The sequence below is a fragment of the Ovis canadensis genome, chromosome 19, assembly GCF_042477335.2.
Source record: "Ovis canadensis isolate MfBH-ARS-UI-01 breed Bighorn chromosome 19, ARS-UI_OviCan_v2, whole genome shotgun sequence".
Classification (NCBI taxonomy): domain Eukaryota; kingdom Metazoa; phylum Chordata; class Mammalia; order Artiodactyla; family Bovidae; genus Ovis; species Ovis canadensis.
Window position 1 is genome coordinate 73,684,601 of NC_091263.1, and position 27,015 is coordinate 73,711,615.

Consider the following 27,015-nt stretch of genomic DNA (forward strand, 5'->3'; position numbering starts at 1 on the left):
TCTGCCCCGCCGGGCAGGGATGCAGAGTGCACCTCCTGGGTGCCCCAGACCCCGGCAGGGCCCGGGTCGCCGGGAGGGACAGCCAGTGTTCCCAGGACAGGCCCCAGGGCCAGGGCAGAAGGCACGCAGTTACCTCCAGCTGACAGCAGTCGCCACCTGCTGGACCCTCTGTCTGTCTGTCTGTCTGCAGGAAAGCACTCAGCTTCAGGAAGCATGAGACGCTGAACCATCCTCACAACCCAAGTAAAAGCTACATCCACAGCACCGGCCGGGACTCCAGGGCTGGGCTTTAGATCAACATGGAGTGTAGGCTGAGCCACCCGTCTCCTCTAATGAACCAGCCTCTGCAGGAAGCGGCCCAGACTCCATGCAGCCGGCCTGGCCTCCTGAGACCCACAGCGCTTGCGGAACACGCCAACCTACCGGGGCCACACGGACGCCCGGTCAGGGAGGACGGCCTCCTGCACAAAACCGGACGAGTGTCTGCCCGGAGGGAGCGAGCCCACGCGAGGACAGCCCAGTGGCACAGGGCTGCACCAGGGGGCTCCCGTTTCTGTCACTCTACCAAGCTGCAACCGCATCGCGGACCTGCGCCACTGCCTACAGCGCGCCTCTGAGGCGCTCTGCACCGAGCCGAGGGAGGCGCGCCTTCCTCCTCACAGCCGGGCGCCTCGGGGGCAGAGCAGGCGACCTGGAGAGCAAGCCGCAGCCGTCGGGCCCGCTGCAGCCTCGAGCAGCTTCGCCGCCGCGCTTCCCGGCAGTTCTTGCTCCTCTCCCTGGTTCCAAGTTTATCTCAAAAAGGTTTTTCTTTCAAGATGGTTTTCCCAGTCTTCTTAATTTATCCCTCTTGGAATGTGGGCTTCCCTGAATCCGTGGGTTGGTACCACATCCACCGAGAAAACTTCCCAGCAAATACGCATCTTGACCTTCCTGCTCTTCTGAGACGATGAGAAGCCTGGGCTGCTCACCGAGGCCTGCTTCCGAGTTTCCCACCACTCCGCTTCCTTTCAGCCAGCATCTGCTGTATCCCACCTGCTGAACACTCTCTAACTTGTCATTCTGGGTTACCGTGTTCCATTTTCAGCAGCCCTACTGACCCACGCCACCTGCTTAGCTTCTCCACAGACAGACGACATGGCTTGATGTCTTTCACTACAAAAACCACTCTGAACTGCCAGGGAGGTTTCCACTGGTCTTCACCGTGTTGCCTCCTGGGAATCATCTCTCTTTTTTCGGCATGCTGCTGAAGTCCCATAAAAACAGGGAAGGATTCCTCAATACCTGGAATGAGGATGCCTTTGTCCGGAGATGGTGTTTCCATTTACTTCCGTCTTTTCAGCTGGCTGCAGGAGCCTGAGCACCAGCCTTCTGTTCCAGCCCGAGGACCACACACTTTCTCTCGCGCAGTTTCCAGACTCTGCTGGGTTCTCGGCGGGTGCACTGACTTCAGGAAACTCTTAGGATCTGAGCTTGTGGGGCTTCATCAGACTGGCACCCAGCCTGCAGGGGCTGGGCCTCTCTTCTGCAAGCCCTTGTGGTTATGAGAACCACCGCTGTCCGTTGGCTCCTGCTCCGGGACGCAGGGGTCTTCAGGCAGCATCTGAGCCCAGGACCTGGATGCAGGGCCCGGCCACAAGGCCGAGAGCTCACCTGTCCACCTGCTGTTCCTGCCCCCGTCTCCTCTCGCCAAGTGCTCTGAGGATCCTGGTTTCTGCATTCCGGTTTTCTCTGAGGTGATCTGCTCAGCTCATCCTGAAGCTCACTGTTCCCTCTGCTGAGCTTAACCTGGGCTTTGCCTGTGCAACCCATTTTCTCGGCTTCGGCAGAGCCCGGGCCGCGGCAGGGGCTGAGCTCCCGCCAGTTCCCGCTCCTCCCCGCTGCCGTCCGAGGTCTTTCCTCTCCAGCGGGGCTCATTCAATTTCTAGTCGCGCGCGGCCTGAGGCCTGCTGCCTGCAGCGCCGCGTCTCTTTCGGCTGTGCTGCCTGCAGTTTTATATGTTTACACCCCCCGAGCTCTGCCACCATCCAGCGCTTACAATTCTGCCACCTAGACACACCCCGCACCCCACCACCTGTTTACCGTACAACTGGAGGTCGGCACCGTGGAACCTGCCCATCCCTGCCCGCCGCTGTGTCTGGCGCGGTGGGGTGGGAGCCACGTCGGCCTCACCTGGACGAGTGCATGGCCCAGGAGCACGGGACACGCCCCCGCCACAGCCCGAAACACCCAGAAGTCTCAGCAAGCTGGGTGTTGGCCAGGACCACACAGCGTGGTCTCCCCAAGACAGCACTCAGGGCAGAGAACAAGGCTCAACTGCTGTGGAGGCAGGGCTTCCGAACACAACGCCTGGGCTGAAAGCTGGTGCTGCAGGATGCCAGAAGCTGGGGCAGGGGGCCTGGCCAGCAGGGCCCCAAGTGAGCGCACCGGAGGCTGGTGGGAGCTCAGCTCCTCCCCAGCGATCAAGCCCAGGCCCCGCAGTGGACGTGTGGTCAGAACCATTGGACCTCCAGGGAAGCCCCAGAACGTGAAGCCTCTTAAGGAGCCAAGTGAAGGAACTGTGTTTTTCCCAAGTGTTGAAAGGGAAGCCCCTGAAATCAGATTAAGCTGCTACATGAAGAAGCCAGGCTGGCTGAACAGAAACACAACTTACAGGGCCGTGAAGCGCACAAGACTAGAAGCCAAGAAGACCACTAGAATGGCCGCCGCGAGAGCCCAGAAGAGAGGCAAGGATTCTTCAGCCTCAGCACAGGCAAGGGTGCTGGGGAAGGGACGACTTGGACGTTTTGGAGACACAAGACAGGAACCGGAAGCTGCGAACTTTACAGCAGAAAACTGAACCACAACAGCAAAACCCAGGGAGGCCAGTTAAACTCGAACTTTGGGAAAAAAAGGGAAACTGCTGGTGTGCCTCGCGGTACTGAAGACGCCCCCCCCCCCCCCCCCGCCCCGGTGTCCCGTGCTGCGTCTGGCAGGCCGCGAGGTCTGACGGGGAGGGCGGCGCCAGGACAGAGGCGGGGCGGGGCGGCGCGGCGGCGCTCACCTGCATGGTCACGAGCCTGTCGTCCACCATCACCTCCTTCGTCAGGAAGTCCGCGCCTATCGTGGCTTTGTACTGGTTACTGAACTTCTTGTTCACGTACTGGTTCATGAGCGAGGTCTTCCCGACTCTGAAATGGGAGAAAAACCACAAGTCAGGCCGGTCGGCATCGCACACCGACTCTGACGCGTGCCATCTGGAAGGACTGTCTGTCTCGCAGGAGAACAAGGCCCGCCCCTCCCAGTGCGGGGGAAGCCTCCAGTTCACCCAGTGGCGATGCGCGCCCACCAGGGACGGACGTGGGCTACCAGCGGGGGTCAGGTCCAGAGAAGCACTCCTGAGCTCTGGTACAGCTGGTAGAGCCGAGTGTTTCCATTTCTCTCCTTCCAAAAGGGGGCTGGCAAATGCTCTCCTTCTAAAAGAAGCTCCAGCAGTAAGATCCCTGCACTTGTCCCGAAGTGTCTCTGCCATCTTGGGTCTCTCTGTTTAGTGGTGGTTCTTCAGTCCAAGAGAGTAGCGGCAGAGGCGCCCACTGGCTCCCAGCAGACATTCATGCCAGCCAGCCAGCCTGCTGCTGTTGGTTTAGTCGCTAAGTCGTGTCCGACTCTTGCAACCCCGTGGACTGTAGCCCGACAAGCTCCTCTGTCCGTGGCACTTTCCAGGCAAGAATTACTAGAGTGGATAGCCATTTCCTTCTCCAGGGGATCTTCCCGACCCAGGAACTGAACCCGGGTCTCCTGCATTGCAGGCAGACTCTTTACCGACTGAGCTGTGAGGGAAGCCCAAACCAAGTTTAGAATCTGAAACAGAAAAAGCACCAATAATCCGCCAAATCGGAATCCACCAAAGCAGGCTCCCCAGAGGGGTGTTTCAGTAAGAGAACTCAGCAAGAGACCGGGGTGACTCTTCGGGTGACAGGGCAGCAGGACAGGCTGGTAACACCTTCCTTTCCACAAAGGCAAACACTCGCTTCACCCACAGAGGACCTGGGAGGACAGCCCAGGGCAGTGTTCCCCACCCGGCCATCTGGGCCCGAATCTCCAGCGGAAGACAACAGGAAGTCTGTCTTCAGGCAAGTCCAGGAAATGGGCCGAAAAGCAGCACTTTCAATCCTGACAGTGCAGCAGAGGAACCGAGAGGCGCGCGCGGGAGGCGGGCCAGGGAGAGCAGAGATGGGCGGGGCGTGTATGTGGATGCGCGGGTGCAGCCAGCGCGGGCCCGCGGCTTGTGGTGGACGCGCGCTTTTAAAAGGCTTCTCAGCGGATTAAGGAAGCCAGCCAGGGCAGGAAAACCACTGCCTTTTAGGCACACTTGCATCATTACATGATTTTCAAAAGCACGTCGCCTCCGGTCTGAGCTTTCAAGGGTCACTTCAGATGCCAAGTCTGAAAACCTCACCTGCACCCCGAGTCTTCCCAGTGACCACAGAGCTAGTCAGTTACCTGGTCAGGGGAGACCCAGGCCCAGCCGGAGGCGGGTGCAGGCGCGCCTCCCTTGCAGGCGCTCCGCAGAGTGCCTTCCGCCTCGTTTTCTCTCTTTGCAGACCGCACGTCGGTGGCGGCCCCGTGTCAAGCTAGTCACTTTTCCAACGACGTCTGCTCCCTTCACGTCTGTGTCCCATTTTGATAAATCGTGCAGTGGTTACAACTCTCCCGTCATCACTCTGCTCTGATCTGTGACCAGTGATCTCTGATGTCACTACTGCAAAAACATGAAGACTCACGCAGGGGTCAGTGGGCGGGTGGCGTTTTCCGGCAGTAAGTCGTCTTTGAACTGCGGTGTGTACGATGCTCTTCAGACACATGGTCACTGCACACCAAGCGGCGACCGCACGGTGCGAACGTGACTGTTCCGTGCCCGCAGAAGCCAGAGAGCTCCCGCGGCTCACTTCCCTGCGATGCTGACGCCGCGGAGGTGGTCTGTAAGCGCCTACAGCGTCTCGGAGCTCTGCCTGCGCCACCAACTATGCCCCAAACCTCCAGCGTGGGCACGGCATGCTGCCCACAGCAGCAAACCTCCATGAAAACTCTCCTCCCTCCTCTCACCAGGTAGGAAAGAGGAGCCGAATGAAATTATCACTGAGTTCTAACAGCCACCATTTTCTCCAAACGGGACAAAGGGCCCCATGCCAGGGAGACCCGGCCCCGCAGCAGGGAGAGCCGGCCTCACGGAGAGCAGCGCTAGAGCGCCACCAGGGTGTCCGCTCACGTGCGGGGACACTCACCCAGAGTCTCCCAGGATGATCACCTTCAGCAGCACTTTCTTCCTCGAGGTCATCCTTCAAGCTGGAAGGAAGGAGAAGGCACATGAGCGGCACGGAACTGCTGAGGGGAACCCCTCTCTCGGCACACGCACAGACGAGGCCCGGGAGCTCCACGCCCCAGCCTTCCGGCCGGCTCCCTGCTGCACCCGGGGCCTGGACGGAGCGCAGGCTCAGCACGGGACCCGGGCCAGGAGCGCGCCAGAGGCACCAGAGGAGCCTGTAGGAGGCGCGACCGCCGGGACGCCGGGGCAGCGTGGGTGAGCCTGAGCGCTGCTCACGCAGGCCTCCTCGGCGCAAGCCCTTTGTCCACTGTGGAGCAGCCCGCCTCTCCCCACCACTGTCTACCCCTGATGCCGCCTGGCCGTCTTCAGAGCACGGACCCTGCACGCAGCTGGAGACAGCGGACAACCTCACAGCTGGCCCTCGGCCCCCGCGCTCCTGCCTCTGCGGCTCGACCACGTGGGCTGTGCAGTCTGCGTTCTTTAAAACACTCTCACGGGCATCCCTGGTGGGCCAGGGATTAGGAATCCGCCGGCCAATGGTGGGGGCACAGTTTCCATTCCTGGCCCAGGAAGATGCCACGTGCGGTGGAGCAACTGAGCCCTGAGCCACAACCCGGGAGTCGCGACCACCGCACCCAGAGCCGAGCTCCACCCTGGGGAAGAGCCTGTGCGGCGACGAGGCCCGGCACAGCGGGAGCTCCGCCCGGGGAAGAGCCTGTGCAGCAACAGCGTTTGACTTTGCAGCTTGAGACCGTCTTTCCCCAGGAAGCCCTTCAGGAAGTCTTCTGGAGCCTGGACCAGACAGCATGAAGAGGCCCTGCTGGTGTTCAACCCCCTGACTCAGCCTGACCCCGGATCACTTTCCTACGGGCACAGGCCTTGTGGTCCTCAGGAGTGCCTCAGAGGCCTTCAGGGGGAGAGCGGTGGCAGGAGGGCAGCAGTCCTGAGCCTAGGCCGGTGTCAGGACCGCACGTGAGGACCGCGAGGAGCATCCCTCGGAGCTGACCCCACGGGAGGGCTGGGGCTGCCGCCGCCTCCAGAGGCAGCAGTGTCCTCAGCAAGGACCCCATGCCTTCCGGGGACCCCCAGCCCTGGCCCCTCCTCAGGAGGCTGGGTGGAGACGACCAGGAACCAGCAGGGGTGGCGTCCGCCTCCCATAATCAGCAGAGCGGGGACCTCGGGGCTTACACAGGACCGAGCGGGGAGGGCGTGGGCTCAGGAGAGCCTGGTGTTCTTCCAGTCTGAGCTGAAAGATGCTCCAGGTGGGGCCTGAGAAAAGCTGCCTCGATTCTCTTCTCCACCTGCCTGGCTTCCTGAAGGCTGAGGCTGACGGCACTGCCGGCCACAGGGCCGTGACTCAAGAAGGGGATTCCTGGCCCACGCTCCCCAGCGCTGTGACCTCAGATGCGCCAGCCAACCCCTTTGCTGGGAGAAGGAGAACAGCTTTTAGGTCAGAAGAAGGGTGTCAGGACTGGATGAGAAAAACACTCAGGACAGTGACGAGAGCCCAGGCAGTGGTCAGTGAATGCTGGTGCGCTGGTTCCAACGTGCGCCGAGTGCAGAGCCGAGCACACAGTGGAGTTTAGAAGGCAGCGCGCGCAGCGGAACTCAGAGCTGGCCACCGCGCGCCCCGTTTCCAGATGCTCGCTGCCAGCTGTGCTCCACGAAAGGCAACGGCAAGGGCTAGAACGGCTAGTGCGCAGGGCAGGGTCAGAGGGAGGGCCCGTGCCCCTGAAAGCGGGGCTCTCTGCAGCTCTGCTCAGCGTGGGGATGGGAGGCAAACCAGAGGCGGCGAGCAGGCCCCGCAGCCGAGCCCGGGGCAGGCTGGCTCAGCCCCCAGTGCCTTCTATGCAGCGCCCACTCGCACTAGTCAGGAGTGGGACCAGACAAGTCACACCAGGCCTACCTCCTGTAGCGTTTTCGCTGTCACGTGCAGGGCTGGCGTTTTCCTACCTGCAGTGAGAGGTTCAGCCCCAGCGTCTCCAATCACCCATGAGACTGCCAGCCCCACCGGCCTCCCGAGGGACTGCCTTAACCAAAGTCGAAGCATCTCACCTCGAGGTCTGGGGCTGAATAGGGGCCGAGATCAGAGTGTGATGGCTGGGACACGCTTCAAATGCAAAGGGCAGGTTAAGAAAAGGGGTGAAAAGAAGATGCCTTTGCAAAGAAATACACCGATTCTCAGAGTTCAGTAAGTGTCACTTTGCACCGAGCGCCCTTTCCTAACATCAGACAGAAGACGTAAGAAGCGCGCCCCACCCTCACTGCCCCCACGACGGCTCACGCCTACCTCCTCTGGGTCCTGCTCACAGGTGGCAGGCGGCCCCGAGTGCCTTCCTCCCTGCACACCCCATCACAGGCCTGGGGACCCACCGGAGGCGCGTCCAGGAGGCCCCTCCGAGCTCGTGTGGCCCTGCACACAGGCTGGAACCGTCTCCCCCGTGGTGCTGGTCAGCCACTGTCTCAGTGTCTGATATTTCTCTGGCTGCACTAAGCATTTAAACAGCCACTCACCTTCCGTCTGACATATCGAAACTCTAGGGAAAACAGTGCCCGAGAGGACACCTCTGAGCTTCCACCCATAGGGTCCTTTTCTGGGACACTGGAATGCTCGCTGGGTGGAGGTCTTGTAGGCGCTCAGACTCCTGAGACCCGTGCCAGCCACACAGAGCTGAGGACCACTGGCCAGTCCACACAGCGGGCAGCCCAGGCACGGGGAGGTGGCCTGGCCGCAACACCCCGACTCTGAGAGTCCTCACTCCTGGGGGCTCCCCACAAGAGACATACCCAGCACAGGAGCCGCTGTGCTCCCTGAAGCCCAAGGCTGGGGGCCCATCGGGTACACCCAGCCCCTCCCCACCCATCAGATGCCATCACGAAGCCGGACACGTGACCACAAGCAAGCTTCCCACAACAGAGGCGCCTGCACGTGCCTGCAACAGGGTTCCCAGGCAAAGGGGTAGGAAGTCAGTGAGAGGCCAAATTCTCACTCAGGGGAAAGGTTTCTGTCCATCTTAACCCAAGATATTTAAGAACGGGATTACTGAGATTAAGAATGGGATTAACTGTTTAAGAATGGGATTATTGAGTCAAAAATATAAAAGTGCTTTTATGACTTTTGCTAATTCACTTTCCTGAAGGATTTTCCAAATATAGCTGCAGCCACCGTTGCAACAGTTAACAGATATAAGATCTAAATGAGAAAAATTTTACTGAGACAAAGAAAATCAGGAAAAATGAAGAGACACCTCCTACAGGAAGCCTTGAAGTAAAGGGAGAAGTTCTTCCCTGTTTAAATAATTGCAAGGATTTGGGGGGATGGGATGAAGCCATCCTATCTTTCTTAGTAACGAATGAACAAAAATCCCTCGCAATCCTTTCAAAAAAGAGCAGTGACAGGGAACTGGCCTAACCATCTTGGAAAGTATGCTACAGAAACAGTATCAGCATGACGGGCTGGGATTCCAGCGTTACAGAGCTCAGCAGTACAAGGCTGACCCCCCACTCAGTGGTGAGAGCCAGGTTAACACCCCTACAGCTCGTCTTCCCAAACAGACTCCCCAGCAGAGCGGAGGTGCAAACTCAAGGAAGAGACAAATCAGCTCTCTCCTGGAGGGTAGGTCACAAACGACTTTCTTTCTTCATATTCACTTACTGTCATCTTTCCAGGGCAAACGACCTTCAAACTCAAAGGCTATTTCTATTTTGGAGGAAAACATTCACTGTTGACTTTCTGGTCAGTTCTCCTTGCAAGAGCATTCCTGTCCTGCAGGACACGCGCCCCCTGCGCGGAGCCTGTCAACAGGCGAGGCGGGGTCACGGCCAGGGCCGGCCCAGAGGGTGCCACCGGCTTCACACTGGCAACCGCTAAGAGCTACGCGTTTGTACGTCATGTTCTCTGGGATTGGAGCGTGGGACACTTGTTTCTAGAAAGGAGCGAAGGAAAAAACAAAACCAAAGCAACCCTGGAGCACGGCTCTGCCGCAAGGAGCAGCGCCTCCAGAACCCTCACCGCGGCACCTTTCTCTGACCCTCTCCCAGCACTGTCTCCATGGACTTCTGCAGACACAAACTGCTCTGAAAATCCCTACAGGGTCAAATGTCCCCAGGGCCTGGGACCGGGCGCTGAGGGAACACCCACCAGCCCAGGAGTCCCTCCCAGAGCCTTTCTAGAAGGGGTATTCGAAGCACATCCCCTTCCTCCTGTCCTCAAACCCAGCCTGCCCAGCGCACATCACCGCTCCACACGCTGTGTGCACTCCTCCCCCAGGGACACTGCTTCTCAGGTGGGAAACCAAAAGCTAGACTCCCCCGCACACACCTGGAGTCACTGCTCTCCTCATCTTTGAAGCTGAGCAGCCAACTGGCCGTAAAAGCAGAGGCAATAAGGAAGCCGCAAGCAGGCACAACCATCAGGAAAGCATCGTGGCCCAGCCCAGACTGTGGGCTGGGCAGGGCCAGTGAGGACAGCAACGGACTGCTGGAGAAGATGGGCGGGGGCACGGGGACACGGGGCCAGGGAGGGGAGGAGCAGGAGGCCGGGCCACCCCCACCTCTGCCGCCAGCCTGAGGGCGGCCCCTCAACCAAGGCACTGCCCCGTGCTGGCCACGCGGGGGCGCCACCTGCGCTGAGTCCTCGGGGTCTAGGCAACCTGAAACCCGGGGGGTCCACTGATCATGCGGCCTGCGTGCTCCACGCAAGCCTTCGGCTGTGATGGTGTCAGCCAACAGGCTGCTGCTCTGTGTCCCATTTACAGCACCCCAGGGGAAGCGCAGCAGGCAAGAGCCCCAGGACTTCAAGAGGATACTGGGAGGCCCGAGAAGACGCAGGAGACACGCCAGCGAAACAAGCACATGCCGAGCTGCGCGGCACCCCAAGGGCGGTGGCCTCAGCTGCGGAGCAAGACAAGCTCTGCTCCGGGAGATGGCTGAGCAGGACTGGAGGAGGTAAAGGGCGCCGGATGTCCCAGCCAGGACGGCCTGCTGACCCGCCAACACTGCCCCCAGCATGCCCCGTCCCTCCCAGTGCCCCTTCGAGGGGGTGCCTGCCACTCCACACTGCCCCCCAGGTGCCTTGCGCACGTGAGGACGGGAGACAGTCCCGGAGACGGACCTGGGAGTGCAGGTCCAGGGACGGCCCCAGCGCCTCCTCCTAGGCTTGGCCCGCAGCGACGTGCCAAGCTCCCCACACAAGCACAAGGTCAGCACTCTCTGAGATGAGGACTTCTAAACCCCCGCCTACCGCTCACCAGGAAAGGCCTGGCTGGCGTTCTCACCAGGGCACACTCTCTGGAGCTGCCACAGCATCCACTTACATCTTGGGGGAGCCTGTCAGGCGGGGCCTGTCTGGTGTGGGGCGGGCCTGCCTGGTGTGTGGGGCGGGGCCTGCCTCGTGTGGGGGCGGGACCTTCTGGTGTTGGGCGGAGCCTCTAGCTGTGGTGCACAGACTCTCTAGCAGTGGTGTAGGCTGAGTTTTTGCACCACGTGGGATCTCAGTTGCCCGAGCAGAAGCTGAAGCTGCACCCGCTGCCCTGAAGGGTGGATTGTTAGCCACTGAACCACTGGGGAAGTCCCTCTGAGGGCATTTCCAACAGTGTGAAACACGCACCTAGTCAACCAGCATTCCTAGCATTATCACTGCACCTTCCAAATCTCATCACCCCAGCCTCTCACACTAGCTCGCTGACTCTGCTACACTAGCACGTTAACTCACACGCGTGTCCGAGGTCCTAGTCAAACATCTAAGACAAATCACAGCTTCATTTACGTGCATCCTGAAGTCACACTGTACAAACCGGGACTGCGTCAACACCAGCAAACGCTGCGGTGGAGGGAAGGGAAAGCACAGCTGACGCGTGGGCGCTCGGTGACTACCCAGTCCGGCTTTCGCCTCCGTCTACTGTTCTGCGGTACCAGTTTAGGCCCATGAGTGCGAGAAGCATGGCTCCCCGCTCTCGAGATCCTAACCCAGGCTGATCAGATGACCTCAGACTAAGGCACCCTACATCCTGACACCCTCCTCCACGCCTCATACTTAACCACGTCCACTCCCGAGTCCCTGTCTCTCTCAGGAACACGGGTCACTAACCGCGACCTCGGGTAGAAGCACACCCACTCTGGCTCGGACACCTGCTGAGGGTCAAGTAAAGTGTCAGTTACTGGGTTGGACGTTGGGGTTGACCTACTCCCTGGTGGTCCAGTGGTTACGACTTCATGCTTCAACGCAGGGGGTCCAGGTTCCATCTCTGGTCAGGGAACCAGATCCCACATGCTGCCACTAATGCCTGCCTGCACAACCAAAGAAACGAGAAGGCCACCGTGACTGTCTAAGCTGAGCAAAGCACTCTGTTTTGTAGCTTCCGAGTGGTCACCTGGAAGCCCCAGAGGCCAGATGCAGCGGGCTACTTCGCACCTCCTCGCTGGACAAGGGGCTTGGCGTGATCCTACACACGGAGAGGCCACGCGCAGAATGGGCCCAAGCACCTGACACCCAGAATGGGCCCTTAGGAGTCACTTCACCCCATCCTGTGCTGGGTGAGGCACCCCGGGGGCACCCACAGCCCGCCCGGCTCCCGCCTGCACCCCCAGAGACTACGAACTACCTCCTGTGCAGGGAACTGCTCTCAGCCTGCAGCAAGACCAGACACGCCCACCCCCTCCAGCACCGGTCAACACCTTCACTCAACTCCTGCCCACGCAGGTGCCTTCTGGATCCTCAGCTTCCCGGCTGCCGCCCTCTGCCTGGCTCAGACTCAGTGCGCCTCTTACGCCACCTGCCTCGCACACGCACCGTCCTTTAGTGAAAGACGGTGATGCCCTAAGAACGCGGAGAACTTTACGGATGCCTAGGAGCTCCCTCGGCATGGAGTCCCTAACTGCACAGGACGGTGCCGCCCGCCTCAGCAGTCACCCCAAATATCCAGGAAGTACACTGCCGCTGGGCTAAGCTTCACGACCATGCCAACCCTCTGCTGGTCCAGGCCACGCATTCCCCGTGCGGGCGTTACTAACCATGGTCTGCGGCCCTCCAGAAGCTGAGCATAAGGACATAGTACATCCACAGTATTAAAATTTCACTGGGGCCGGGGAGACAGTTGGGGAGGCGAGGCTGGATCGGCAAAGGCCTGGGGGGCAGAAGGGAGACGTGATAATGAAAAGTGGGGGGGGAAGGCGGGTCTAAACGGGGCGGCCCTCTACAGCACCCAGCGGCTCGGCCACACCGGCCACAGGCTCGCACCTGCCCCGCTGGCCTGTGCAGGCAGAGAATACTTGCGTCTCCACAGCTGGTGAGTTCTGCGGTGTGCTGCTGGTCTCAACAACCCTGGAGGATCTAACCAGCACTGGCCGGCGGTCCTCGCACACCTCCAGTCTCAGTGGGTGGCCATTCATTGCTATCCAGCCCATCGTCTTTCCCTCTTGAAAGCACGGCGAACACCAGCTCTTCAACAGCAGCTTCAGGCAGCAGCGCCCACGCGGGCTCCTCGTCCGACTGTCACAGGGGCGTGCTGGCCGCACCCTGACCGCTTCAGAACACTCGCAGCCACTGGTCCTGGCTGGCCAGCAGTGTCCACACAGCGCCCCAGGTCCCCTGTACCCCCGAGCTGCCTGTCTGAAAGCCAACAGCACTGTGGACGACACCAGCAGCACGAAGGACCTGACAGACCGCACTGGCCCGGAGCAGGCGGCCTGTGGAAGGTCAGACTAGGGAGCGTCGCCCAGACCTCAGAGCCTCCCGGGACCAGGGGTGGACATCCGCTCCCGACAGAGCCGCGTGTCCCAGCAGACCCTCTGCCTGCGCGTGCCTGTGTGAGGCAGTCACAGGTACTTTTCCCTCAAGAGCTCTTGCAGGAACCACGGTGACTGAGGTGTGCCCCAAGGCTAGACCGACTCCTAAGCAGTCCTTCCAGACCACTTCCAAGTCAAGACGCCAACATTTAAAAAAAAGTCCAGTCAGCTAAGTGACAGTCTGTCTCCACACTTGCTGACTTTTAAGGGTCCACAGCACCCAGAGCACAGAACGCAGGACATCACACGTGTGGTCAGGTTACATGCGGACAAGCTGCCACCACCGGCCACGGGCCTACGACCCGGAGCTCAGACAGGGAGGCCCAGGGCACGCGGTGCACCACCACCACCAGGACAGCAGCCAGAGGAAGGGCACGGTCCACCGGCCAAGAGGAAGAGTGGGGACCGGCGCAGACAGACCCCGCCAGCACCCACGGGGGCGCCGAGCCGGCGGAGAGCGCCCCTCCTCAGGGGAGGGCTCTCGGTGGCTGCTGGGACCCTGGGAGGCTCCGAGGGCCCCTCCGTTCTGAAGCGGCTCCAGCTCAGGACTGGCTTGTCTCTCCCACACCGTAAACTTCAGTTCCCCGTGCCCACTGTCACACCACCCCGACCCCGCCACCGCTTCAGGGAGCAAGATCACAGGACTACACGCCTGCGGGCACACGGGATTGACCGCTTTTGGCGTGAAGTGGGCCACTACCTCCTGGGAAAAACAGGTTAGGGCAGCAACTCTCGCCCAACGTCTGGGGTCACAGGCTCCGAACCTCGAGCATTGCCTGCTTCCAATCAGACGCCAGGGATACGGGAGTCCCAGGAGCCCCACGCTTGGTCCCAGGGCCACTGTCCTCAGAAAAGACCTCTGGGGCAAAGACCACATTTCATATCAAGTCATCAAAGTACATTAAACCAAATACGTAACCACTGGGGCTTTAATTCACAAAGCCTCCTCACCAAAACATTTTTAAACAAGTATTCAAAAATTTCAGTATTAAACGAAAAGGTAGCCCGATTTAGCATTATGAACTCATATCCTGTAAGGAGACTTACAGCTAAAAGGGCGTGGGATGCCTCCTGTGGGGGACAGTGCCCAGATCCCGGAGCACCCTGGGGCTCGCACTCTCGGCCGTCACTGTCCCTGACCAGCTGAACGTGCAGAAACGATGGCAGAACAAATGACTCTCAGACACACAAATGGATTCGAGCAGGACAAGCCCCTCGCGTGGAAAAGCCAGTTTTGTGACCAGCTGCAGGGTCCTTACAACACTGTTGATCTCCATGTATATCTGCTCTTTGTTCATTTCATTGGACAGTCATGATATTACCTTTCCTTGAAACTGTCTTTAACTATGCCCATCACCTAGGGACTTCCCTAGTGGTCCAGTGGATAAGACTCCAAGCTTCCACTGCAAGGGGCACAGGTTCAATCCCTGGTCAGAGAACTAAGACCTCCCACAAGCCACACGATCAAAAACAAACAACAAAAAACCGCCCAGTGTCCACCCCAAACAAGACTACTCTGATGCCTGTCTCTGAAGAATAATTCTATTAAAGTTCTAACCGCAGTTGTCCTCTGGTTGCTGAGCCATATCTCACTCTCTGTGAGCCCATGGACTGCGGCACGCCAGGCCTCCCTGCCCTTCACCATGTCCCGAAGTTCGCTCAGACTCATGTCCATCGAGTCGGTGATGCCAGCCAACCATCTCATCCTCTGTCGTCCCCTTCTCCTCCTGCCTCCAACCTTTCCCAGCATCAGGGTCTTTTCCAATGAGTTGGCTCTTTGCATCAGGTGGCCAAAGTACCGGAGCTTCAGCTTCAGCATCAGTCCTTCTAAAGAATATTCAGGGTTGATTTCCTTTGGGATTGACTGGTTTGATCTCCTTGCTGTCCAAGGGACTCTCAAGAGTCTTCTCCAGCACAATTCAAACACATCAATTCTTCAGCACTCAGTCTTCTTCATGGTCCAACTCTCACATCCATACATGACTGCTGGAAAAACCACAGCTCTGACTTGACGGACCTTTGTTGGCAAAGTGATGTCTTGGCTTTTTAATATGCTCTCCAGCTTTGTCGGGTCTTTCCTTCCAAGGAGTCAGCATCTTTCAGTTTCATGACTGTGTCTCCGTCTGCAGCGATACTGGAGCCCAAAAGGAAAATCTCTCGCTCCTTCCACCTTCTTGCCTTCTATTTGCCGTGAAGTGATAGGACTCGATGCCATGGTCTTAGTACTTTGAATGCTGAGTTCCAAGCCAGCCTTTCACTTTCATCAAGAGGCTCTCTAGTTCCTCTTCACTTTCTGCTATTAGAATGGTATCCCCTGCATATCTGAGGTTGAGATTTCTCCTGGCAGTCTTGATTCCACCACGTGAAATATCCAGCCTGGCATTTCACATGATTACTCTGCAAGGATGACAATATACAGTCTTCACATATTTCTTTTTCAATTTGGAACCAGACCGTTGTTTCATGTCCGGTTCTAACAGTTGCTTCTTGACCCACATACAGGAGTCTCAGGAGACAGGTGAGGTGATCTGGTATTCCTCTCTCTCTAAGAATTTTCCACAGTTTGTTGTGATTGGCACAGTCAAAGGCTTTACTGTAGGCTTTCTCTATGATCCAACGAATGTTTGCCATTTGATCTCTGGTTCCTCTGCCTTTTCCAAACCCTGCTTGTGCATCTGGAAGTTCCTGGTTCCCCTACTGCTGAAGGCTCGCTTGAAGGATCTTGCGCGTCACCGCGCTGGCGTGTGGAATTAGCGCAGTCGTACAATGGTCTGGACGCTCTTCGGCACTGTCATTCTTTGGGACTGAAATGAAAACTGACGTTTTGCAGTTCCATGGCCGCTGCTGAGTTTTCCAAATTTGTAATGTTTCTATATTGACTGCAACACTTTAACAGCATCATCTGTAAGGATTTTAAACAGTTCAGCTGGAATTCCATCACCTCCACTAGCTTTGTTGGTAGTGATGCTTCCTAAAGCCCACCTGACTTGACCCTCCAGGATGTCTGGCTTGAGGTGAGGGGCCACACCACGGCAGTTATCCTGCAGAGGCTTCTGCGTGTTCCTGCCACCTCTTCCTTACCTCTCCTGCTTCTGCCAGGCCCACACCGTCTCGGCCCTTTACTGTGCTTCCTCTTCCACGGAACGCTCCCTCGCTGGCTCCAGTCTCCCTGAAGAGGCGTCCAGCCTCCCTCGTCTGCTGTTATCCTCTGCTTCTCCACACTGCTCACTGAAGAAGGCTCTCCTTGCTATTCTCTGGACTCAGTTACGTATGCGCCAGTGGGGACTCTCCAGAGAAACAGAACCACGGTTCCAAGAATGAAGGAACAGAACCTACTGCTTCTGCTGGCGCCGTGTAGGAACCTGTGTTTTCCCAGGCAAAGTGAGAGTTCAAAAGTGTTAAAAATAAAGTTCACATACATGAGATTCATGTTTCTGTAAGGATGTATAAGATCACGGAATGCACACGTGTGAGATGTAGCATTTAGACTAGTGAGGAAGTTCTCACAAGGTCACGGAGGCCGAGATGCCCCGCAATCGGCAGTCTGAAGGCCTGGGAACCAGGCAAGCTGGTGTCAGATCTCGGCTGAGCAGGGGACTGGGAGTCCCCCTCGGCGTCCCCCAGGCCTGGACGAGAGCAGCCTGCCCTGCTCAGCCCTCACGCCCAGCTGTGCGCCCCACCCAGAGACACAGCACAGACACCCTGGAAGCAAGCGTTAGCTAACCCTTGGGGGCCGCTGCTGGCCAGGCTGACACACAGCACTCACCAGCACGCCAGGCAGGTGTGAAAGCCCCGCAGAGCTCAGGGCTCAGGCGAGGGTTCAGCTCCTCTGGCTGAGGAGGAAGTCCTCCATTACAAAGGTTCCCATCCGAAGGTTATTACTCAAGTGCAGCTTTACAGGGATTCAGATGCAGTGCGTGCAAAACCTGGCAAACCACAGACCCACCTGCCTCACAAGATCACTGACAGCCAGCTTGCTGCAGGTAGCATTTAGGAAAACCACTGCTAAACACTAACTCAGGGTGGAAACGTACCAGTGACCCACTAGAAAGGAGAAGAGCCGAACGTCCCGTCGCCAGGTCAGGAGTGGGCGCTTCTCCGCAGGTCCATGCAGCACTGCGTGGCACACGCCACGTGCAGACCACGGTTCTCCTCAGGCGGGACAGCCGCTCCAGAGCAGACCTCGCAGCTTCCCCGGCCGGCACCGTGACCACCCAGGATGGAAACACGAAATCACATCTCGAGGTCAGCGATCTGCCAGCCGAGATGCCAGCTGGCTCTTATTTGGGAGGAAGAGCGTGTCTGGAGCGAGGACACCCACCTCAGTGTGTGCGTCTGTCAGAGCCTCACCCGTGGAGCGGCCACTGGGACTGTTTCCGGGACCCTTCCTCCAGGGCCGAGAGCAACCCTGCGCGGATCACGCACGCAGCAGCCCCTGCTCGCCTGCCCCGGCCCTGGGCTCTGTCTTGGAACTGGCCTCCTGCAAACAGCGCTCGTGCACCAGGTCCTACAGAATCTGTCCTTTCCTGCCTGGCTTATCTCACTTGGCATGTTTTCAAGGCCCGTCCACCTCACAGCCCACACTGGAACTTCATTCCTGTACATGGTGAATAATACACCCCCGTATCTATTCACCAACAGATGAGCACACAGGGTCTTTCTCCCCGCTGACTGCTGTGAGTAATTCTGCCCTAACCCATAGTGCATGACTATCTGCTGGAGATGCTGATTTCAAATCTGATGGGTAGATGCACCTCAGTGCCAGGACATACGGTAATTTTCTGTAATCTGCACACTGCTCTCCATACAAGTCCAGCATTTTACACTCCTACCAGCAATACACAAGGGTCCCAATTTCCGTAATGCTCACCAACACGTATTTTTTAAATACAGAGCCAGGCTTCTGTGGTGGCTCAGTGGTGAGAATCCGCCTGCCGATGCAAGAGCCACAGGCTTGACCCCTGGTCCAGAAGACCCGCACGCTTTGGAGCAACTGAGCCCACGTGCCACAGCTGCGGAGCCTGTGCCTCAGAGCACGCAGACCGCAGCTGCTGCAGCTCGAGCGCCCCAAAGCCCAGCTCTGCAACCAGAGAGGCCACTGCAGTGAGCCCACACGCGGCAACCAGCGAGGCGCCCCCGCCCGCCACAGCGAGAGGAGCCCTTGCTCACCACAGCTAGAGACAGCCTGAGCAGCAACGAAGACCCAGCACAGCCGTAAATAAACAGATAATAAGGTTACTTCTGGCAAGGGAGAAAAAGAGCCACCGTAATCCAAGTAAAGCATGTATCACCATTCTGAATTCCCCTAATAACTAGTGGTGCTGTGTATTTATTTTTGTGTGGGTCAGCCACTTCCACATCTTTTTTGGAGAAATGTCTACTCTGATCCTGAACCATCTATAATCAAATTGCCTGTTTGCTACTGAGTTGTTCAAACTTTAAATATGTATTCTGAATATCAGCCTTATCGGATGTACAATTGGTAAGCATCTTCCCCATTCTGCAGGTTGTCTTTCTGCTGCCTTGACACCGTGCTTGGAAACACAAAAGGTCTAGTTTGGATGAAGCCGAGTCTACCTGTTTCCTCTGCTGCTGCAGGCGCTCTTGGTATCACAGCCGTGGCATCGCTGGGTCCAGCACCAGGGGTCTCGCCCTGTTTGCTTCTCAGAGTCCCACAGCTCTCTTTTTTTTTTTCAGCACTGAGGAGCATGTGGGATCTTGGTTCCCTGGGCGGGGATGAAATCCTCATCTCCCGCAGTGGAAGCGTGGAGTCTTACACCCCTGGACCACCAGGGAAGTCCCTCACTTTTTTCCTTTAACCTCTTAAGATTGAGGTCTTTGAGACTGCAATACACCATAAAACTCCCAGGAGAGAATGCAGACAAAACATTCTCTGACATCAGTCATTCCAGTGCTTTCTTATCTCAGGCCAGTCTCCCACAGCAGCAGAAGCAACAACTGAAATAAGCAAACGGGAACTAAGCAAAGGTACAAGCTTTTGCACAGAAAAGGAAAACATAAACAAAGGGGGGAAATCTACAGAATGGGAGAAAATATTTGCAAATGGTATGACTGACAAGGGTCTAACTTCCAAAATATACAAGCAGCTCACACGTCTCAGTAGCAACAACTCAACACAACACACAAACGGCCGCAGAGCAGCCAAGCCCACACGCCGTAACTGAGCGCGCGCCTCGCAACGAAAAGGCCCGGGGCGACGAAAGCAACACCGCACGCCACAAGTAAGGCCTGACACAGCCAAATAGACTTTAAAAAAAAAAAAAAACACGGGCGAAACCTAAATAGACATTTCTCCAAAGAAATACAGGTAGCCAACAGGCACATAAAAATATGCTCAATGCCGCTAATTTTTCAAGAAACGCAATTCAACACTACAATGAGGTACCACCTCACACTGGCCAGAATGGCCACCATTAACAAGCCTGCAAATAATAAATGCCGGAGAGGGTGTGGAGGAAAGGGAGCCCTCCCACACGCTTGGGAGGAGTTTACCAACAAGCCGCTGCAGCCACTAGGAAAGTGCCTCAAAAACGAAAACTCGAGCTGTCACATGATCCAGCAGTCCCACTCCTGGGCGGATATCCGGACAGACTAATTCAGAAAGACACGCAGCCCAGGGCCCAGGCCGCCCCGCCCCGGCGGGCAGCCGCTGGAGACACTCGGACGTCCCGCGGCGCGCGGGCGCCCGGAGCAGCGCGGCGCATGCGCACTGGAGCACGACAGCGGCGCGGGGAACAGCGCCACCGCGCGGCCACGCGGGCGACACCGAGCGAACCGCCGCGAGACGCCCCAGCTGCCACTCACACGGGGAACCCGAAACAGGACGCCCGCAAACCTGGGTAGCAGAGACTCACGGACCGAGGGCACGGAGGCGTCTCTGCGGCCGCCGAGAGGAAGGGGGAGGGGGAGGGACTGGGAGGTTAGGGTGAGCAGAGGCAAACCGGTGCCCAAGGGACGGGCGACAAGGCCCGACTGCGCATACACGGGGCGTCCATTCAACGCCCCAGGGCGAACCGCCCCGGAAAGAGCAGGAAAAAGGAGGCAACGTGCAGCGGAGTCACCTGCTCCACAGAAGTCAGAACAACACGGTGAATCAACGATTCGTCAATGAAAGAAGCGTCAGGTCTCCCATTTAACCTTGCGTTATGACGACAGGTCCAGGTCCAAATCCGTCTGCAGGCAGGCGTTTCCCAGCACCGCCATCAGTCACGGAAGGCACGGCTTTCACCGCCGAACGCGCTCGGCATCTTTGCCAAAGGTCAGTTCACCTTGCATGTGAAGGTTAGTGCCTGGGCTTTCCAGTCTGTTCCGCTGGTTCACCCGTGTTTCCTATTCTAGTATCACACTGTTCTGATTACCACAGAGCTTTGCAGTTTAAAAATCTCAAAGTGGGAGACCTCCAACTTATGAGCTTTCAAAATTACTTTGACTATTGAGGGTCCCATGGCTTTCAGGACAGGTTTTTCTATTTCTGCAAAAAAAAAAAAAAAGTATTTGGAAGTTTGACAAGGATTGCATTGAATCTGTAGATGGTTTCCCAACAATATTAATTCTTCTAATTCATAAATGAGCTGTCTTTCCACTTACATCTTTAACCTCTCTCAGCAACGTTTATAGTCTTTCGTTTAGAAGGCTTTTTCATTTACCAACTTAGATTCCTAGGTATTTTATTCCTTTTGGTGCTACTGTGCATGGAACTGTTTCCTAACTTTCTTTTTCAGATGGTATCCTGAAATTTGTTGACTTAGTTTATTAGCTTTAAGAGATTTTAGTCTTTTAATTTCGGGGTATGAACTCTGTAAGGTACTCCACGTATAAGATCACGTCTCTCTTTCCGGTCCAGTTTGGATGTCTTTTCTTTTTCTTGCTGAACTGCTCTGGCTGGAACTTCCAAGACTGTTTTGAAGAGGAGTGGTACAGTGGGCCCCTCTGCCTTGTTCCTGATCCTGAAAGACAAAGCGTGTCCTTCGTCTTCTGCATCAGTTGAGATGATGTTTTCCCCTCTCATTCTGTCAACGTGGTCTATTAACGATCGCTATTTGGTTGTGGAACCAACCTAACATTGCAAGGAATAAGTCCCACTCGGGTCATGGTCCATAACTCCTGCCGAATCAACTTCACAGGCATCTATCCTGTTAGGGGCTTTTGCACCGCTCTTCACGAGAGATGCTGACCGATACTTTCCTTTTTTTTTGTAGTGTCTGTCTGACTTTAGTATGAGAGCCATGCTGGCCTCCTTGGTGGCTCAGAAGGTAAAGAATCTGCGGGCAATGCAGGAGACCCGGATTCAATTTCTGGGTCAGGAAGATCCCCTGGAGAAGACAATAGCTACCACTCCAGTATCCTCGCCTAGAGAATCCCGTGGGCAGAGGAGTCTGAAGGGCAACAGTCCACGGGGTCGCAGAGAGCTGACCACGACCGAGCCTCTAACACTCACTTCACTGTCAGTCCTGGCCTCATGGAACGGGCTCAGCACTGTTTTCCCCTCGAGACTACAGATTCGGGATGGACATGTGCACAGGGCCAGATTCACAGCGGACAGCCGACAGGATCTGCAGCAGAACACAGGGGGCCTGCTCAGCGCCGCGCGGCAGCCCGGCCAGGGGCATTTGAAGGGATGCATGAACACCCTGAGGCCCTTCGCCGCTCACCTGAAACCATCTCAACACTGTTAACAGGCTGCACCCCAATACAAAATAAAAAGTTGGAAGAAAAAGCAGCAAGGTTCTCCCCTCTTCAATATCTGGGAAGAATTTGCGAACTGGTGTTAGTCCTTTACCCGTCAGAACTCACCAGTGAGGCCGTTAGGCCCCGGGCTCCTCTCTGTCCGGAAGCTTTCGGTAACCGACTCCACCACCTAGCTTGACGACAGTACGAGCCCTACTCTCTATGTCGTCTGGCGGTCTGTGCATCTCCAGGAATCTGCTTCACCCGGGCTACGCAAGTCAGTCCTGTACATGTGTTCCGAGTGAGAATCCTCTTCATTCATGAAAATGGTTACTTATATCTCCACTTTCTTTTCTGACTTTAGTGATAAGAACCTTTAAAAAATTCTCAGTTAATCTAAAGGGTTTTCTGCTCTAACCTGGACTATTTCCTTCCCTTTTAAGCTCTGGGTTTAAACGGTTCTTTCTCTAGTTCCTCAGGAAGTGAAGTCAGGCTGTTGATTTGAGATCTTTTCGCTGTCAGCACTTGAGGCTGCACTCTGCCCCTCAGCACTTCTGCGCCGAGTCCTGCGCGCTCTGCTGTGTTGTGTTTGCAGGGCCACTGTTCCCAGACCAGGGACGGGACCTAGGCTTCCAGCAGCGAACGCACCGAGTCCTAACCCTGCCCGAGTCCCAGCCCTAAACAGTTTACGACTTCTCTTGTGACTGCTCCTCTGGCCCGGCAGTTCTGTAAGAATGTGCTGTTTGCCATCGATGGTGTCTGTGGCTTGTCCAGTTTTCCGCTTGTTACTGACTTCTGACTGGCTCTCATGGTGGTCCGAGAGGTACCTTGGGGACTCCCCTGGCGATTGGTGGCTAAGATGTTGCTTTCCAGCACAGGGGGTGCACGTTCCACCCCTGGTTGGGGAGCAAATATCCCACATGCCTCAAGGCCAAGAACTCACACGTAAAACCGCAACAATAACTGTAACACACTCGATAGAGGCTTCAGCAGTGGTCGGCACCACAGGAAAAAAGAAAGGCGCCTCGTACGACAACCCACTTTTTAACACCTTCTGAGACTTACTACGGCTCAACATGTATTCTATCATGGAGAGCGAGCGTGTCCACTTGGGCAGAGCGTGTGTGCTGGTGGCGGGGGCAGAGACCCGTGCCTGCTGCACGCGGCCCGTTCACGGAGCCGCTCCCGGCCTCCTCGCTCACGGGCCTGCTGCCAGAGTCCATCCACTGCCAGTGTCTGCGTCAGACTCCCCTCCCCTCAGCTCTGGCCATTTGTGCCTCAAGGATTCTGACGGCTGTGGAACGGTGTGCACACGCTTGGCGCTGCTGGGCCTTCTTGCTGTACCGCATCTTCTCACATGCTCTGTCTTGTCAGGTTTTTGCCTTGAAGGTTATTTCACCTCAGAGGAGTGCAGCTGCCGTCTCTTTTGGTTACGACCTGCATGAGTCCTCTGCACACCGTTTCACACCGAACATCTCTCTCTCTTTGGCTCCAAAGTCAGTCTCTTGTGGAGGGCAAGTAAAGGGCTCATGTGTTTCTATCCAAACCGCCAACCTGCCATGTGCCTGGCGAGTCTGATGCATGCACAGGTGAAGAATCACTAACAGGGAGGCACTCGCTTCAGTCCTCTCCCTGCTTGCTCTTCACATGCCTCGTCGCTTCTTTGTCCCGCATTTCCTGCACGGCCATCTTCTTTTGTTATTGATTGATTCTTTATAGCAAAACACTTTTAATTCCCTTCTCATTTCCTTCCGAGTATATCTCATGGCTAGCTTCTTCCTTGTAGCCGTGGAATTCCAGTTAGCACCCTACAGCGGCAGCAGCTGACCGGGCCAATTCACACCAGCTCACCTTCACTAACATACAAAACTGTTCCCGTGCAACCCGGAGCCCACGCCCTCTCCCTCACGGACGTCACCAAATCACATCTCTGTGCACCGCGTCCTCCCAGAAGATGGACAGCTGGGTTAGTCCCTGAAATCGAGTGGAGACAATAAGGTGGGTCACAGCAGCGCCAGCTTTTCTGACCGTCTGTGTGTCTCCTTTACCAGGTCTTCCCTTCCTCACAGGGCTCTGGGTCACTGTCCAGCGCTGTCCAATCTGAAGGAACCGCCTCTCTACAGGCAGGTCTGTGGTAAAGAGCTCGCTCGGCTCTGGCTTCTCTGGAAGCTCTCAGCTTCTCTCTCAGTTCTGAAGGACAGTGTTCCCCATGACAGGTTTCCTGGTTGACAGCTTTCCCCTCTAGATTCTGAACACAGCAACACAGCCTCCAAGGTTTCTGACGAGAAATTCAATAATCTTTGATTTTCAGCTCACTGTTTTTCTCAAGATACTGTTCACTTCATCACCAGCTCTGTTAACGGGTCATCCTCTTGGCGTAGCAGCTGGCACCGCAGAGCACCGCAGACGCTGCAGGGCTGGCTCCGGCCAGCGCCAGACAGCGAGGCTGCACAAGACCGAGCCACACGGACTTCCCGGCGCACCTAAGCTACGCATGCACCACCCTCTCGTCTATTCAGTGTGCAACAGTGTTATGGCTGAGAAAATGTACGTGCCTTTATTTCAAAATACTTCATCACTAAAATCACCAAGCACCCCGGAGCCTCCAGGGAGTTGTGATCTTTCCGCAACAGTCACATCAAACATCACTGACCACAGATCACCATAACACATCCAACTAAGTTCCAAATATTTTGAGAGTTACCAAAATGTGACAGACATCTGACCTGAGCCAACGGTGTGGAAAAAACGGTGCTGACAGACTCGCTCGACACGGGGTTGCCACAAACCTCCAATCTGTAAAAACGCGCTACTTGCCAGGTGCAATGAAGCAAAGTGTGTTAAAATGAGGTAGGCAGGCAGCACTGCCAGCGCAGTTACTAACGGTCAGCACAGGCAGCAGGCGCCCACGGCACAGGGCCGCGCTGAGGCCTCCCTGCCGACGAGGCGCCCGTGGACTACGCCGAGCTCCTCAAGATCGTGGGCCCACGCAGCTTCACCAGGGCGGCGCTGGCCCGGCTGGCCGTCTAGGACATCAAGGAACAGCAGCAGAGCTCCTCCACCTCCAAGGCGCTTTTCCATGAAGGCCATGCCATGAAGGTTTGGGGGACTTAAAAATCACTATACTTATTTATTTTGGCACATGGGTTTAGTTGCTCTGTGGCCTGTGGGATTTTCCCGGATCAGGGATCGACCCCAAGTCTCCTGCGTCGGCAGGCAGACGCTTCGCCGCCGAGCCACAGGGGAAGCTCTACCTTCATTTCAGGTGAAGTGCAGGTGGCTCTCCACGCTGCCCGCCTCTGCCGCGCAGCGCAGTGGCTCAGCCGCACACACGGAGTTCCTTCTCGCGCTCTTCCCCACGACGGCCCATCACAGGATGCTGAAGACAGTTGTCCGTGCGGTACAGAGGCGCCGCTCCCTCACCCGCCCCCTGGACGACAGCCCGAGTCTGCTCCCCGCAAAGCCCCAGCTCCCGCGCTCCGGGGGCCACACGCCTGCGAGGCGGCTTCTCTTTCGCAGTTTCTTCTGCTCCTCCGTCCTGGGAGCCTCAGGCCTGGGCTGGGTCGCGGCTGCCTCTGGTCCCCTCGTCAGCCCAAGCTGGGCCGGGAGAGTTTAGCCCACTTACACTCAGGCTGTGCCCACCCCTCATCAGGCTCTCCTGCCCTCACAGGGAGTCGCTCCGGCTTGCTGGCTCGCTCTCCTGCCGGCTCACGCGGCTCCTAACCCTCCGTAAGCTCCCCTTTCGGCTCCTGTACCCTTCTGTCTCAGAACTGTCTGCTTCTCTAGAATTCCTTTTTCTTGATGCCCTCGTTTGGTTCAGCCACCTATCCCCAATTCCTGCCGCTTCTTTGCCGCGCCCTCCGCTGGCTCCTCGAGCGCAGCGACACACTTAGGCCGGCATCCTCACGCCGCCGCCTCCTCTGGGAGGGCCACACGCTGCCGCTTCTCAGTCAGTTCAGCTCAGCCGCTCAGTCGTGTCCGACTTTTTGCGACCCCATGGACTGCAGCACGCCAGGCCGCCCTGTCCATCACCAACTCCCGGAGCTTATTCAAACTCAAGTCCATCGAGTCAGTGATGCCATCCAACCGTCTCATCCTCTGTCGTCCCCTCCTCCCGCCTTCAGTCTTTCCCTGCATCAGGGTCTTTTCCAAGGAGTCAGGTCTTCACATCAGGTGGCCAAAGTATTGGAGTTTCAGCTTCAGCATTAGTCCTTCCAATGAACGTTCAGGGCTGATTTCCTTTGGGATGGCCTGGCTGGATCGCCTTGCATTTCTTCCTGGGCTTCTCTGTATGGTCCGTAATTTTCTGTTGATGAGAGTCTCGCTGTGGTGTTCTGGAGATCTGTCTCCCTCCCTCCGGGGCTGCTGCCTGCTGGGAGCCAGAAGCGTTCACCCTGAGCACACCACTCGCCAAACCAGCTGCTGTCTCCTCGCAAGGCCTCATCCAGCTGCCAATCCCAGCCATCCTCTCGCTCTGCCGGCCTGGTTGAGGGGCTGCGCCCAGGTTTCCCGTCCCGTCACTTTGCACAGCGTCACTGTGGTCTGCGGTCTTTAAATATCAGTGATTCTGTCCCATTTCTAGACCTTGATCAAACTCATCCAAGCCCCTGAATCACTGCTAACTCTCAGCAGAAAATGCGAGGTACACGCATGCCCTTCCTGCCATAAGGTACGGTGACGTTTCTAGTGCTGGGAAACCATCAGGATGGCCATCCTTCTTCAGTGTGGCTCCTTCGGCAGAACTGTCGTAACCACAGGGAAGGACGAAGGCAGAGACGCATCACGATCCGTGGCTCCTGGCTTCACGCACTGCTCAGAACCCTGGAGGCGGACCTAGTGTGAAGAGGGGCGCGGCACAGAGGCCACCTCTCCAGTCCCATTTCTAGGACAGCTTTCTAGGGCCCGAGGCTGCAGCTGAAATCAATACTTCCAACTCTGCATTCTAGTCCTAACCACTTAGGAACCTGAGTATTTGCTGCAATATTCCGCTTCTTTTGTCCTAAACATCTTTCTGGAAATACATCTAAGAAAACACAACAGTCTGTACGGGGTAAGTATTTAGCTCTCCTATCAGCAACCTTCTCTCTCCAAAGCAGGCTTTTTCTGCAGCAGTCACTTTGTATCAATGAGTGACCCACAGGCTACAATGATGGAAAAACTGATGGGGTAACGGCCAGCAAATCCCATCCAACAAGTCCTTCCTCCAGTAACAACAGCCAAATGGCATCAACAACTAACCA

At 56.8% G+C, this 27,015-nt stretch overlaps 1 protein-coding gene and 1 long non-coding RNA gene across 10 annotated transcripts in view; one reads left to right on the forward strand and one right to left on the reverse strand.

Annotated features, from left to right (window-relative positions):
- RAB7A (RAB7A, member RAS oncogene family) overlaps positions 1-27,015 on the reverse strand; it is a 48,242-nt gene that overhangs the window by 5,488 nt on the left and 15,739 nt on the right. Inside the window, exons 1-4 of one of the 9 annotated variants that reach the window (XM_069561074.1) lie at positions 21,902-22,222; positions 20,170-21,054; positions 5,262-5,322; positions 3,041-3,167 (exon numbers count right to left, since the gene is read on the reverse strand). In XM_069561074.1, coding sequence (XP_069417175.1) covers positions 3,041-3,167; positions 5,262-5,314 — 180 coding nt within the window. In that variant the 5' untranslated portion in view covers positions 5,315-5,322; positions 20,170-21,054; positions 21,902-22,222. Of the gene's footprint in view, positions 1-3,040; positions 3,838-4,479; positions 5,323-9,623; positions 9,785-17,121; positions 19,007-19,600; positions 19,806-20,169; positions 21,055-21,901; positions 22,261-27,015 lie in introns of those variants that run through there. The other 8 variants (XM_069561073.1, XM_069561068.1, XM_069561069.1 and 5 more) reach the window with 8 other exon arrangements.
- LOC138424332 (uncharacterized) lies at positions 19,588-21,827 on the forward strand. The gene is made up of 2 exons (XR_011250755.1): positions 19,588-20,366; positions 21,307-21,827. It is a non-coding gene; the product is annotated as an uncharacterized lncRNA (long non-coding RNA).